The 16,097-nt window shown below is 36.9% G+C and overlaps 1 protein-coding gene across 1 annotated transcript in view; it reads left to right on the top strand.

Annotated features, from left to right (window-relative positions):
* EYS (eyes shut homolog) overlaps positions 1-16,097 on the top strand; it is a 1,466,842-nt gene that overhangs the window by 1,268,936 nt on the left and 181,809 nt on the right. Inside the window, 2 exon segments of the mRNA XM_008684895.2 lie at positions 3,668-3,683; positions 3,686-3,884. Of these exon segments, the coding sequence (XP_008683117.2) occupies positions 3,668-3,683; positions 3,686-3,884 (215 nt within the window).

Below are 16,097 nucleotides of genomic sequence, written 5' to 3'. Positions count from 1 at the left end.
TTCTGCCATCTTGCTGATCTGTGTACTGTATTTTCTAAATCTTTCACTTCTTTGTGATTTCATTCCCCAGATTACATTAAATTTCCTTATAGACAAGAATAATCCCATATCCTTTTTTTTTTTTTTTTTTTTTTTGGTATTTCCACTTTCCTGTATCACTATGTTCACATGGTAGCAACTCAGTTCATTGACTGCTTCACTTCAGTTCAGTTCCTTCTTTGACAAAGTGAGGAGGTACTATTTTGAGAACATTCCCTAACCTAGGAAGCCTTAAGAGTCAGAGATTTAACTGTAAAGTATGGGACCAGTGAGGATTTCATTGCTACTTATCAAATTTAAAAAAAAAAAAAACTCTTTGTTTCAACTACTTAATATTAATCTCATAAGAAATTCAGACACTTCCATATAAGCACTACTCGGCACTCAATGCTATATATACTAAATATAGAAAGTTGTATTAGAATTAAAGCCATATTAATATTCCTTCCTGGGTGGTATCCATTGACGATCTCCCTTATGCTGAATCTAGCAAAACAGCAAGGTTCTATGGCAGCATGAAGTAGAAGAGGCCTAGAAGATAAATAGGAAATTGTAAAAAAAAAAAAAAAAAAAAAAAAAAAAAAAAAAAAAACACAAAAACGAAAAAACCCAGAAAAACAAACAAACAAAAAACAGGATTAAATTTCATGAATCGGGAGATTTGTAACAAACTTATATTAAACCTCCGATTTGTAAGACACTGATATGGACTCTGACGGAATCCCAAGATGACCATGTTGGAGGCCCTACCCTAGAAGGGATAAAAATATGGAAGAAACTGTATGATCACAGATTATTAAACTATTGGAGGGGAGGAGAGAGAGAGAGAGATCTTTTTTTTTTCTTTAAAGATTTTATTTATTTGTCAGAGAGAGAGCACAAGCAGAGGGAAGAGCAGGCAGAGGGAGAAGCAGGCTCCCCGCTAAGCAAGGAGCCCGATGTGGGACTCAATCCCAGGACCCTGGGATCATGACCTGAGCCAAAGGCAGACGCTTAACTGACTGAGCCACCTTGGCATCCTGTGAGACAGAGATCTTCTAATTGCAAAGAGATGAAGAGTTGAGATAAATACTGGTTCTGCCTTTTGATTCCCTTTCATTTAATGCCTCTAAATTTTTTAAAATTTAAGACAAAACATATGTAAGAAGTTATTTAAATAAATCCTCTTTCCAAACAATTTACCCAACATCTCTTATTCATCCCTGTTCTGAGGTGCGATGTTTTCTGATTTTGAATTGTTCTGCACACAATTCAGAAAATGTTAAAAAGAAAAATTTGGTAACAACACACAAAAGTCAATTCATTTCAATTATAAGTCATCATATTCTTGGGTAAAGGCAAGTACATTTCAGTAGTTATCTTAAGTAAAAACCAGATTAGAGTTACCTTCCTATTAACATAAATGTTATTTAATTTCAGACAGATTTGAGGCTGTAAAACAAAACTAAACATTGAATCAAGATATCATTACAGAAATATATGTAGACTCCAATGTCCAAATTTAAATTAAAACAGAATAAAGAAGAGATAAAGCAGCTTCTTATCTGTCTCCACTTCTGGTTTTAGAAGTTTGTTCCCTTTTGCCTGTCTTCTCATTTTATTCCCACATATTATAAAAGAGCAACTATATTCTTCCTTTAAAGAGAAGACTATGAGGAAAGAGAATGCTCACTTCACCTTGTCATTTGTGAAGTCCTTTTCCCTCAGTTACCATTCATATTTTTCATTATCTTGATGATTCCTCCTTGATTATCCATGTCTGTTCTCTGTGGTTTTATCTTGTAAGATCATATCTTGATGTCAGACTCTATTCTCCATCGTCTGATTCACAAGAAGTTATTAGAAAAGACTTATTTTAAAGACCTGTCTCCTTAGGAATGATTATACACACAAAAGACAGCTCTTGGATAATTAAGAGTCTGGGGATAGAGGAAGTCAACCATTTTAATGGTTATCTATGTGCAGACAACGGGAGCAGCTTTTTTAGACCTCTCAGGACTCCAACTAAGCTTGAGCCTCAGATCAGAAGAAATACAAAAGCCATCTACTTTGATTGTTTGGGTGTTTTTTAATGGTCTAATAAATCATAGCTAGCTCTATAGACTTTCCCTCAGATCTGCCTACTGCTGACAGAAGAGGAGGATATTCCTCCATCCTCTATCAGGTTTGTGCTAAAGCAGCACACTTGTCAAAGCTGTGAGAGAGTTTGCTGTTCTAGGTGTGCGATCAATACACAAAGATGTCAGAGATCCTCAGGGAGAGAAGGTCATGGCCTTGGATTCGCTGAGTCTGCGGGTTCGTGATAGATCCCAGATTGCATTAGCAGTGAGTCACTTATCTTAAATGATAAAAGAATTCTGCTAATAGTTTGTTAGAGTAATTAATATAAATGGACTTAGCATATAAGAAAGAATGTGAGAACAAGCAGTTGTACTCCTGTGCTGCATGAGGGCTCTATTAATACACCTTGAGATTTCCGCACCACGATGCCCAAAGTTAGTCATCCTCTGGGTGACGGCATAGCTGGATCTTTTATAAAGTACACACACACACAAAATTAAGGAATGCCTTCAGGAGCAGAACTTGAGTCACTAAAAAAGAACAAGAGCTCAAATAATAGAGTTAGTTTGATCTATTATGGGTCATGGAGATGCTTTGATGTTCCTAGAATTGAACATGCTTCTGTTCTCTAAAAGCACATTTGCATCAAACCAGAACATATTAGTATAAACATTATGTGGCATTACTGAGCATTTCCCATTCTCTCCTCCCCTTAGAGCCCTAACTTAATTATTTGGCTCTAGTTTTAGAATTCTTGCAGTGATAGTTTTCCATTTTAGGGTATCTGTAATGTCAATTTAAATACTTCTCAGCTCTCAGTTTGGAGTGCGTGAATGTGTTTCGGGGATAAGGACATCAGAGACATAAAGTGCACAAATGCTGCTGCCTGCACCTCTCATACGCCAGCAGTCCTGAAGGTCAGAGTCTCATTCCCAGTTCGTCCAGAATTCTTTCGTAACTCAGAAATTCCTTTTTGAGGAAGCTACATTTTATATACATATAAATGATGAGAATTCAACTTGTATGTGTTACTGAAGGGTGGGAAGAGAGGTTAAGTCACAGTTTACTTTGTGCCAGTGATTTTATCGTCATTCTGGTCAGTGAGTAAGCTCTATTTCCAAGTAAGGTCGCATTCTGAGGTATTGAGAGTTACAACATCCACATACGAGTTTGAGGGAACACAATTCAATCCCTAACAGTAGTTAGTTAACAAGACTCTATTTTCTTTATCAGTTATTATTTGGTAATATTCACATTAAAATGCAAACACTTGAATTCCAAAATACATTTCAGAGTAATCAATCAACAAGTTTTATTGAATGCTCCTTTTTTTTTTTTAAGTATTTTATTAGATATTGTGAGAGGTACAAAAGAAATGTAAAATAAGGGCCCTGTTCTAAGGTAACTTATCCTACCACCTAATAGAGATGACAAAACTAAGCAACAATTACAACCTGTTTTACGCAGAAAAATACATTAAAACGTGCATTATAGAACAAAACATTCTAGGTCTTTCTCATATAATCTGACCACATCTTATAAGATTTTTTTGTTATTTTTCCTATAGGTACATTTTGAATCAATTTTGGCCACATCCCAGCAAATAGTAAGATCCATAAGAATGCAGGTCACATCTGTGGGTTCAAAGGCTGCATTCAAGAGCTTCAAGTAAGCAGCAAAGAGTTTTTCATCACTGATGAAGCACTTCGTGAAAAGAACATTGAAAACTGCCATGTCCCATGGTGTGCCCGTCATCTATGCCACAACAATGGTACCTGCATCAGGTTAGTTTTAGCCTCTTGATCTCCAGCCTATATTTCATGATTCCAAGTTCTTAAACAGAAACCAGTAACATTTTCACCTGCGTGATCGAAAAGAAAGGTCTGGAACTTCCAAGTTTGCATATGCATCACCTAGATCATGCACACATATGGTGAATACTTGTTTGTTCAAAGAAATTTATATATTGGGGCTTCAACATCAAGAAATACCTGACCTCTGAAAATAACTAGGTGACTGGACCTGATTTTGGCAATTTCAAATGACCTGGTTTTGGCAATTTCAGATGGATCCAAACATAATTTTACCAAGGTGTTCTGGTTTGGGGATATATGAATGACAGGTTTTTATTCACTGATAATGTTTTTGATGCACTCATTTTTATTGTGGTTTTTTGGGTTTTTTTTTTTTTTTTGCTTCATCTTCAGAAAATAAAAGGTCTACTTAAATCTTAAGATTAAAGATGGAGAAGAACATTTATATATGTTTCTTCTTTTTATTTGCAATCTTTACCTCAAGGAGGAAAAAGCATATATATCTTTTTTTCCTTGAAATAAAGATTCATCATGCCTATAAAGTTAAGAAGATTTTAATTAAAATTACTTTCTGCTCCACTAAAATGTCTTAAGTTAATCAACCCTGAGGGAGTCTCATTTGAACAGTGTAGAACATATTCCCAAATTTCTTTAATCCTCTGAGAAATCTTTATTTCAGGGCTACAAATAATGACAGAGAGGATGCTAAAACATGTGCAGATTATATTAATTCAAGTCAAGGAAAAATTGACCAAATCTCACAGGAACTATCTTAATTAATTCACCTCAGAGTTTCTAAGGGGCAAGCTATCAAGTAGTTAATGATTTCACGAAAGTAAACATCTATATGCATAGTGTTGGAAAGAGAAAAATTTTATCGAGAGTAGGATAGGAAACAGTAGGCAGAGATGGGCTACGAAAATAATCACTGGTATAGGAAATGAAAAATGAGGAGAGCTAAATGGAAAAGACAAGGAACAGAGGAATGGACAGATGTGATCAAGTCAAGGTGATATATTTACCAAGCAATCACAGAACGACCTAATAAATTTGAAGAAAAAGCATGGTTTAGTGGGAAAAGAAGATATCAGCTCTTCGGGTAGCTAAACCCTTTGCTTCTGATTAAGTCTGTCCAAGTCTAAGCCTTGATTTACACTTTTGTAAAATAGCAACAGAAATATGGACCTATTTCATGGAGAAAAAATTTAGTAGATGAAGTTTTAAAGTACTTTAAAAGAGTGAATCTTGAGTTTGAGTGAAGATAACTTCCTTGGTCATGGTTATTTTTCTGAAGGAAACAAAACCAAGGTCTTATTTAATAAGTATTCTGCTTTATAATGAACTCACCAATGGCAATTATTTTTAAAAATATGATAATGCAAAGATTATCCAGCAAGATAACCTTCAGAACCCTGAAGGAAAATGAATTTTTGTGTAATTAAGTGAAATAGAAACACGAAAAAAGCTTCCCCTACTGAGTTTCTAATGTCTGAAATAATTTGTGTCATTCAACCTAAATAAATATTGTCAATGAGGCTTTACCAGTGATAGAATTACAGAAGTGGCAGGAATTGTGTTTTCTCCCTTTCTGTATGTGGTGAACGGATTCTAACATAGTCGTCACCATCCCCTTTCCCAATATTCATGCCTTTGCATCATCGCCTCTCCTTAAGTGTAGATAGGATCTGTGATTTGCTTTTAACCAACAGAATAATCAGTACAATATGGTGATGTCACTTCCATGAGTAGGTTACATAAGATTGTGAGCTGCATCTTGCAAGGAGACTCTCTCTTGCTGCCTCTAATGAAGCATGGAGCAATTTGGGGAAGGTCCATGTGACACGGCCCTGGGGGGCAGCCTCCAGCCAATCACCAGCAAGGAGCTGAGGGTAGCCTCTAGCTGACAGCCAGGAAATATTGAAGCCCTCAGTTCTACAACTGCAAGAAATGAAATTTTACCAATAACCAAGTGAGCTTGGGAACAGGTCCTTCCCCCATTGAACCTTGAATAAGACCCCAACCTGAACAACACTGTGATTGAAGCTTGTGAGACTCTTATACAGAGGACAGTAAAGCCTTGTCCAAACTCTCGACTCACAAAAACAGTAAGATAATAAATGTGTGTTGTTTTAAGCTGCTAATTTTGTTATGCAGCAGTAGAAAACAAATATACTCAAATTTTCTGTATAAGTGTCCACATCACCAACTCAGAGAAATAGGTAAGAGTTTTATTTTACAACAATAACCGTCTGAGATACTGTAAGACAAATACATGTTAAATAAAATAAACTCTTATTTTCATAAATTAGAGAACCTCACATTACTTCCAATCTTAGTTATTTAATATGTATTTTAAAAGGAAAGTGAAGATAATTATTCTAGTAAGATAGATATAAATAGTCCTAGGTTGATATATACTTTATATGTTTATTCTCTTAGATTTATTTCAACAAACATCACCTAAGAACCAACTAAGGGCCAAGGAGTATGTGAAACAAAGGTGTATATTCAAGATCCCATCATGCACACAGAAGCTTTCACTCTAGTATGGAAGCTTTATCAGCTCATTAGGCCTTAGGGTGAATTTTCCCACCAAAAAAAAAAAAAAAAAACGTATCTGTCTTCTGTTACATACATTATTCTGGCCTTCCCTATCCATTTCTCAGTCTTTCAACCTCTCAACCCTACTCCAGAGAAATCCACTCGAATGTCAGCTGATTTTGGCAAGCACTGTTTTAAGGTCTTCTAGATCTGTATGTGCCTTTTATTGTTAGTGAAATGGAGACTTGCTGGCTGTGACCCAATAAATAAAACACTTCTTCACATCCGATGAACAACATGACTTCTATCTTGATTGCCAATACTGAACTGCCAAAACTACTCTTCTCATTATTGCATCCAGGACATGCTGGTCCATGGCACCCATGACTTCCATTCCAGCACCTCTTTATGCACACCAACACCATAATACACGAACATGGCTAGTTCCAGAATAACAACAAAAATAGACTTCTCAGAATGATCAAAAGAACAGCCCCCTAGGAGGTCAAAAGGTTAGTATAAGAGGAGCACAGATAGCTACAGGGCTACAAGGAAGATGATCAGAATCAGAATGGTATCTTCACTCTTCCTTGTCCTGTCTAAAACGCCCATACCCAACCATAATAGAGCATTCCAGCAGTCTGTGCACAACTCATAAGGAGAGCTAGAATATGTACTGAAGGAGAACTCCCAGTGAGGCCATGAGCAGCTTCAGTCCACAAAGGACACAGACCAAAGAAATAAGTCACAAAGAACCATCACCATGACCAACACCCTGCCCCCAGCAGACACATACCCATACTTGTAATGCATGGAACAGTGTAAAGTTTTCTGACCAAGAAATCTAGAGAAACTCTGCTACTGAGCCCTATCTTGACTTGGACAAAATGGCTCTGAACTAGGTTAATGCCTTTGGCAACTCACTTCCCATCTGCGTTGTTGGCCAAAGCCAAAGGTTATTTTCTCCTCCATGCTACCGCATCATAAAATGGATCTCTCCAAGATCTTCCAAACTGTCTTCCAACCCTTCCTACCCTTTGGGTCTGTCTGTGCTGTCTGACTTGATCTCACTCCTGAGCCTGCTTATCCAGGCAGACTTCTAAACTCTCCTTTTCTCCTGGTTCGCTGTTTGTTTTTGTTTTTTATGTATGCAAACATGTATTATGGAGGAGAACATAGAATCAACATGAAAAATTTGGGGGCACCTGCGTGGCTCAGTTGGTTAAGCATCTGCCTTAAAATCAGGTCATAATCCCAGGGTCCTGCTCAGCAGGGAGCCTGGTTCTCCCCCTCCCTCTGCCACTCCCCCTGCTTGTGCTCTCTCACTCGCTCTCTAAAATAAATAAAATCATTTAAAAAAAATCAACATGAATTTGAAAACATGAAACTTCAAAAATTAAATACCTGTTGAGGGCTGGGACGGATAAGATACTTTGACCTCCAAGGTGCACGGGGTCACCTTGGATTATTCTAATGGGAATAGTTAGTATATATACTGAATGAATAGTTAGTATAGTTCATGGTGATTCACCTTCTGAAACTGAGGGTCCTCATGAGTCTGGGTTTGCTTTCCATGGTTTCCTGACACTAGCAACTAACTATTCTTAGAAATGAAATGCAAATTATTCTTGTGGATAGGCAATATCAGTGTTTTAGCAAATCAATAAACAGATGTTATGCTTGCAATGATTTCTGATTTCTAACTAGGACCCTATAAATAGCTGGAGTTTAAAATAGTCAACCTGGTAAGGAGAACCACCCATGATCTCCTATCTTGCTGAGTCACTGGGAGAGGTAAGACAACCAGGGAAATCTCAGATTTTCAGAATCTTCAGAAATCGTTGAACCTTGTACCTCATTTACGGTGTCCTTCACTCTTTGTCCTTTCTGGTGTGTCTTTGTTTTTTCATGTTTGTCACATTGTAGTCAGTTAAAAATCCAGTTTGAGGCCCCCCCCCCAGCAGCTCCTTTCAGCAAACTGAAGTGAAGAATTGACTTCAAATCCTGGCTTGGTTACTTAATAAATATGTGGACTTGGCAAGTTAGCTAATCTTTGGAACTTCATTTACCTCAACTAGAAAATGGGGATCATTTCTGTATCAAGTAGGATTCCTTCTGTTGCAAATGCTAGGAAACTCATCCCAAACAGAATTTACTGGCTCCCATTAAATGGGAAGGCTGTGGATTCCCATTTTGGGCATCTTTCGATTCATGACTTAAAGGCCATCCTAGGACCCAATTTCTTCCTCTCCCTTTCAATTCTTCAACTTTGACTCCATTCTCAGATTTCAAGTGGTAGCAGAATGGCTATAGGTGCTCAATCCCCTACACCCCTCAGGTTTTCTCTCTTCTCTTGTTTTCTCAGTAGAGGAGATTGGATTCAAGACCGCTTTCAAAATAGCAGAGCAATTTAAATAAGGTATTTTAATATTTAGCCTTTCTGGACCCAAAATAATGGACAGAGTGACCTGATGGAATTCTTTTTTTGGCCTACAAGTTTCTTTTATTTTCAAAGTGATAGACCATCTATGTTCAGAATAAAAGAGTCATTACAAAGAAGTAAGCTTTTACCTCTCAGCTTTCCTGTCTCCAGATAAAAAGACACTAATTTTTTAATACTATAGCATGTATGCATGATGGTTTTACTTGAAAATGCAAATAATTTCTCATCACAGTTTAATTGTTGTAGTCCAGGGACTTTCATCTAAAGGTTAGGAGATGCCTCCTAATGAGGTACATAAGAATCTTAAGAGAGAGAAACTTTTTTCAGCACACACACACACTTGCATACTCTAATCCACATCTCCTGGGAATACATACCACCTTTTCCAATATGTAAAGAATAATAGTGGTTTAACAGGAGATAACCCTTAAAGAAGTGTACTTTGAAGAAGAGTAGGATGGTAAGTGAGCAAACATTCAGTACCACAGAGCTACACTTTAGGATTCATGAGATAAAACCTATTTATAGCTATTTATAAACAAAATCATCACTAATTTTAGTAGCATGGTTGATACAATTCACTGTTACTAAGTGCTATCCCTACATTGTCTATGAAGGTAATCTGCTTACAAGAAGACAACTCTCATGTTGAAGAGTATTAAGAGGAGTAACACTTCAGCAGCTCTACTGAGCAAATGTCATTCTGCTCTGAGTACCATCACATGTTTCTGGATAGTATCCAACCTTTTTCCATTTTGTTATAAATCTGTGCTAGAATTTTCAAACCCCTGTGTTCGCTCATTTCAGAGAAATCCAAATTGCACATAGTGAAATTCAGTTTAGAAAAGTGATACAGAAGGGTTATTCTGAGTATCCAAATCTCTATGGACTTTGAACAAGCTGTTTCCAAAAGGGCATACATAGGAAGGTTTAGCAAATTAAACAGATAATATATTAATCACTTTTTCCTTTCTATGCCAGATGTTTTTAAATAGGTTAAATAATAACTAAAAAGGAGTTCAGGTTTGGGAATATAAGCTTTAGAACAATTGCACTAACAATGTATGTCACTGATATTATAGTAAGTAATTATTGAGACATGAATTTTAGATTTAGTCTTAATTTTACCAGGTGGTAAGCCTATATGAATGTATTTTATCATGCACTGAAAGTCAATAATTCCCATATGTGAATGAATGTGCTTTCTGGGCCTCTAATTGTTCTCATAGCTTTTACTCATCACTAATCAATGCTACCATCCATGTGCTAGGGCAAGGGTCATCAAACTGTTTGTAAAGGTCCAAATAACAAATATTTCAGACGTTGCATCACAGCTTTTTGACTCTGCTATCATAACACTAAAGCAGCCATTGGCAATATGTATGTGAATGGACATGGCTGTGTTACAGTGAAACTTTATTTACAAAAATAGGTGACTGGCGGGATTTAGCCCAAGGGCCATAGTTTGCAGACCACTGCACTAGGACAACAGATGGATAAAATAGTTTTATTCAATTCATTGACCAAGAAAATCCAACTCAATTTAATTTTCAGTGTCAAGCAATGTTGATTAGATAGATAGATAGATAGATAGATAGATAGATAGATAGATAGATAGATGATAAGAGAGAGAGAGAGAGAAAGTGAGAGAGAGATTATAAGGTATTGACTCATGCAGTGACAGAGGCTAGGAACTCCCACAATCTGTTCACCTGCTAGCTAGAAACCCAAGAAAGCCAGTGATATAGATGTCAATCTGAGCCTGAAACCTTGAAAACCAGGAGCGTTGATGCCAGGGATGATTGATGTCACAGCTCAACAGTCAGATCAAAGCAAATTCGACTTTCCTCCACCTTTTGTTCTATTCAGATCCCCAAGGGATTGGATGATGCCCACCCAAGTCAGGAAGGGCCGTAAGCTTTACTCAGTCTAGTAGTTCAAATACTAATTTCTTATAGAAACATCCTTACAGATACACCCAGAAATAATGTTTAACCAGCATCCTGTGACCCAGTCAGGTTGACACATAAAATTAACTATAATAAATAATCTCAAAAAAAATTCATATTTCTTAGCATTAGGAAACTTTCATTGTTCTCATTGTTCCATGCGAATAGAAGTCAAAATTGGTTTCTTTCATGCTTTTCTTTCATTCCTCTTTTTCCTTTTCTTTCAATCCATGTATTCTCGTTGCATAGACATCTTTTTTGACATTGTCTGATAAAAAGTTTTCCGTGATTTCTGAGGTAGTTTTCAAATCATTTAGCACTTCAAAATGAGGTAGGAGCTGTAAATTGAATTTGAAATTGCAATGGTAACAACCATTAGAGTACAAAAGATTAGTGTATCGTGTCTTAGCTTTTCCATTTGTTCTGTAATGAGTGGCAACGCCCCCAAAAAATGTTTGCTTGTCTTCATTGTCATTTCATAGTGGCATGTAGCTAGGCATCACCTGCTGAGATCTTTTAGTTATTACTCTATATCCTGGGCAGATTACCCCAAATCTAGCTCAGCAGTATACTCTCGTCTTCTGAATACCAAGGGAAAAATGAGCCTATTTCAGATCAATTTCTCAACACACATTTGGACTAATAACACCTTCAAATATTTAATCCTTCTTCTTAGTTGCTACACTTTCCATCTGCAGTCAACATCCTTGAAGTTGTACTCGAGGTTTGTGTCTCGTATACTAGACGACTAATTTGTATTTGGTTAGATTATTCTCAGATGTAAAAGTTTGCTACGCGCATCCAAGCATCTCCATTGTAGGTAGCTCCTATTGCTAGAAATAAGGGGAAAAAAGAAAATATCCAGCCAGGTTTCAGGTAAAAACATAGAAGCATATGTGGTTTCCCCCATTTCTCTCATTGTGTTAATTAATTGAGCATTTAAGACATTTATCTGTGTATCCTTTCATTACAAGCAGTTTAAACGTTATGGGGTGCAAATATAAAAAGTTTTATTTTTCTTTTGTCACTGATGTCAAACATCTGTAGGATCTCTCTTTACTTTCCCTTAACAGAATATCATGCAGGTTCCAGAACCTGCTGCTCGTGTTGACATATTAGCCTACTTTAGTTTAAAACTTCCATCTTATACCTAGTTTGGTGGTTGCAATCGCCTTCCCAGTTGGATACTCCTCCAGTTCAAGAACCTGAATGGAGAAAGAATGTGATATGTTCTTCCTGATGCCTTTTTATCCCTCTTCTGCTTCTAGTTTCTCCAGATTTGGGGCTATCTTAGGGCAGAAGGGATTTGATTGAAAAAGATTCAAATGTTTTCTTCTTAACTGGTGCCATTTTGGTTCTGCGTGTTCTCCCTGCAAAAGAAACTCAGTGCTGGATGTCTTGATACATGCATGTGTCAGTCTTCTCCAAGCCCTGCACAAGGGGCCACTCCATGACCCAACTGCCTGAGGGAGGAAAAGTTCTCTGGTTTGCTTCCCCCAGCCTTATACTTCACGCCTGCTGGTGTCTCCTCACAGTAACAGAGCTGCTTACTCTGGAGCTAATGAAGCGTAAGAGGCCCCCACACTTACACATGTCCTTCTGAGACCTGGGAGTTGCTAGGAATTGCAGTAGGTTGTTACAGTTCACTTTCAGAGGGCAAACTAGGTTGGCAGTCAAAAGTCATTTCCATGTAAGCATTTCCCGTGAAGAGCCTAAAGAGATCTCAGAGAAAGAGGCCTGAATCTCCAAGCTTCCTTGTAATTCATTGAGATTTCTTTTCTCATTGTAAATAAATATTCACTTTTATACACAATTCTGTGTCTGTACTTTTAAATCCTTTTTTGTTATAAAGGACCAAAAATCACGTAAGCTGTAGGCCCCACAAAACCTGGACTCACGTCTGCCCAAAAGGCAATCTTTGGCAGGGTCCTGAAAAGATAACTCAAGCGCAGGGTCAAAGGTCAGTTTTCAGGGAGTCATAAACCTGACTTTCACACAAGTACATAATGAGCAGATGCCAAATATTTATTTATTTCATTAATGAATGAATGGGCATGATAGTTAAGGCTGATTCAAAGAGAATTCAAAAGACTGAGAACATATAGTCACTGAGTGAATGCCAAAATAGCATTTCTAGGTTTGAGACCAAACTGGTTAGCACTCTACAACAGAATAAAATGTAATTTATGTGGTTTTCTTTTCTACCACTTTATACTCATTTGCTTCTCCAGCAGACAAAAATCTACAAGGCAGCATGTAATTTCAGAGTCTGGGCCTAATCAATAGTAAATAGTGAGCCAAAGAAAAGTGCATTCTTCCAGAGGATTACATAATCTTTAATCAGACCAGTTAAATAATACCCTAGAAGGTTATTAAAAGAGCATGTTGTTGTCCCTTTGTCTTCCTTCTAGGCTTTGAACTTCTTCCGAATACTAGCCACCTTCTGCATTACCAAGAGATGGAGGTCTCAGCTGCTCAGTCGTGTACCTCTGCTTACCTTAATGTTTAACGAGCAGGAGGAAAGCAAAAAAGTACTTAGAAAAATAGACCTATTAAAGTCTTCCATGATGTGAAAAGCAAATATACCAATGCTATTATTAGGAGAAAGAAAAAAACACAGGCATGTTTTAGCACCGTATTACTTAGACGAAATGTAATGCATCACAACAAAATATTTTGGTAGCTTTTTTCTGTTTCTTTCTCCTGCAGTATCCATGTTTAGAAGTTATTTCAATCCAAGTCTGTTTGATTAAAATGCGATTTGTGTATCTTTAAGACCACCCATCCATCCCTTCTTTCACACCACAAGTACTTGCAGAGAACCTCTTTTATGTTAAGCAGTGTGATGCATGGGATTTACAAAGAATAATAAGGCATGGGATCTTTTTCTACATACTCTTTTGCTTATGGTAATCTCAGGTTTGTAAAATATTAAGGGCTGCAGAATAAAATGTGTTTTTTCATTTATGCATACAAAGTGCAGTCTTAGGTTAAAACAGCCTAGATTTCACAGCCTGTTGTTTATCTTTTTGATCTCATTTCTTTGCCCCATTCTACAAGTGTCAGGTATTGTGAAAAGGGATTGATGCGGGGTCATTTATTCTTGCTTGGAGAGTGTGACTGAAGCTGCAGGGTTTTTAGTTGCTTATAAAAGTGGATCACATATTTGGAAAGCATAACTCTTACCAATGTAAGTGTCACAGGGTTCTTGGTAAAGTACAAATGCAGTTTAAATTGATTTTCTAACCACTTTTATTACTGCCATCCCTGAGTACAGCAACAAGGGTTGAGCATTTGTTTTTACAGGGCAGAAAGCGTTTAGATCCTCTGCAAATCAGAGTTTCATTAAAGTCGTGATTGCAAATACAATCATATTTAAATGAGAACAAGTAAGATTAAACATGGAAGAAATTGTGTCATTTATGCCAAATTTGAAAAGTCTCAAAGAGTTAAATGTTTCAGGGTTTGACTAAAAGAAAAGACCACTATCAAATTCCCACATATTTTTTACATCATATTTATGCAGCAAACAAGTAGGGGGAAAAAATCTCATCTTCAAGTTTCTCTACCCTTAGGTAATAATACATGGAGAACTCATTTACCCTGATTGATCTTCCTGGGCATAAGAGACCTCTCTGGCTTAAATCCCATCTGAAAACTATCTTTCCTCTCCTTTTCTTGTAGAATGCTAACAGGTTTTTTTTTTTTTCTCTACTTCAAAGAACAAGCAAGCAAAATATGATCTGCTAATATGTTTTCCTTGACTGTTTTGCTCCCCTTCAAAAACTATTTATTAATGGGTTTTTAGGAGAGTATTACGTATTAAAACCAGTTTGTTTTGTAACTAGAAATATTTATTCTTGTTTTAAATCTACATGGCTCACCACTTGCAGATTTCATTTTGTACACGCATGCACACACACACACACACAAAGGATTTGGTAAATTGCACTAATCATAATGATTTTTACATGTAATTAGATGTGCAACTGTTAAAATTCGGTAAAAAGCTTGACAAACAAAATGAAAACAAAGCGAAGTTAAAGCTGAAATAAAATGTGGGCTATCTGGAATCCCTTGGCTTAGGTTTCCAAAATGCTTAAAACAAGGAGTTTAAATAATTAATTTTAGGAAGGAAACAAACCAATCTTTTTGGTTCAGTAGTAGACAAAATTCCCAAGGCTTACATTTTATTCCTGGCCCATTTGCTGGCATATTATGTATCTTGGGAAAATTGCTTAACCTTTTATACTAGGAAAATGAAGTAAGAACTGTTCCCCCTGCCCTCCTAAACATCAAGTGATTTGGAGCCAAAAGTTAGAACTTGCTAAAGATGTAAGAGCATAAAGACTAGATGGAAAAACACTAGAAAATACATTTGGTTATTGTTTATTGACATCAAAATGCAATAGTGACTTCAAGCTAGTACTGTCTAAACAAACACTGCTGATTGTCATTGACCTAACAATTACCAAGTACTGTCTTTGTTTTGGAAAATGGGATAGTGGTATTGCTCTGAGGTAATTTTCTCTCAAAATGATGTTAATACTTAAAATATCTTTGGAACATAGATTTAGATTTCGGCTTCACAAATGGGAAAATGGGGTATAAGAGGGTTAAGCGATGTGTTCAGGTCAACACTGATAATAGAGACAGGATAAATCATACTCTTCTAGACTTTAAGTAAGTGCTTTCTGTCCTAAACTTCGCAATATAAATTAACTATTTGCTCCATCACACATAAAAAGTTAGTTGTCTGAAGTTAGTGATTTGAGAGCTATTTTCAGCAGTTCTCTGACTGGGGAATTATATTTAAGGAGTAGGTTATCTCCAAAAAGTATAGTTTTGGGGCTCCTGGGTGGCTCAGTTGGTTAAGGGTCCGACTCTTGGTTTCTGCTCAGTCATGATTTCAAGGTTGTGGGATCAAGCCCCATGTGGGCTCCACACTGAGTGTGGGGTCTGCTTGAGATGCTTTCCTCCTCCCTGTCCTTTCCCCTGTGTTCCTCCCCCTAGCTCGCATGCTCTCTCTTTCTCTCTAAAATAAATAAAAGAATAAAATCTTTTAAAAAAAATATTACAGTTTCATCGCTTTGAACCAATCTATCAGGCAAGAGGTCTGTGCCTTCTTCCCCTTACTCTTAAATACGCCACTAACCATTTCTGGACTTGACTTTCATCATTTTGGAAAAAGGGGATGAAACTAGACTGAACTTTCAAAACTATTTTTCAAGTTATACTAGTAAGCATTCC

The sequence above is a fragment of the Ursus maritimus genome, unplaced genomic scaffold (assembly GCF_017311325.1).
Source record: "Ursus maritimus isolate PB19 unplaced genomic scaffold, ASM1731132v1 scaffold_29, whole genome shotgun sequence".
Taxonomy (NCBI): domain Eukaryota; kingdom Metazoa; phylum Chordata; class Mammalia; order Carnivora; family Ursidae; genus Ursus; species Ursus maritimus.
This window is presented reverse-complemented; position numbering and strand designations above follow the sequence as displayed.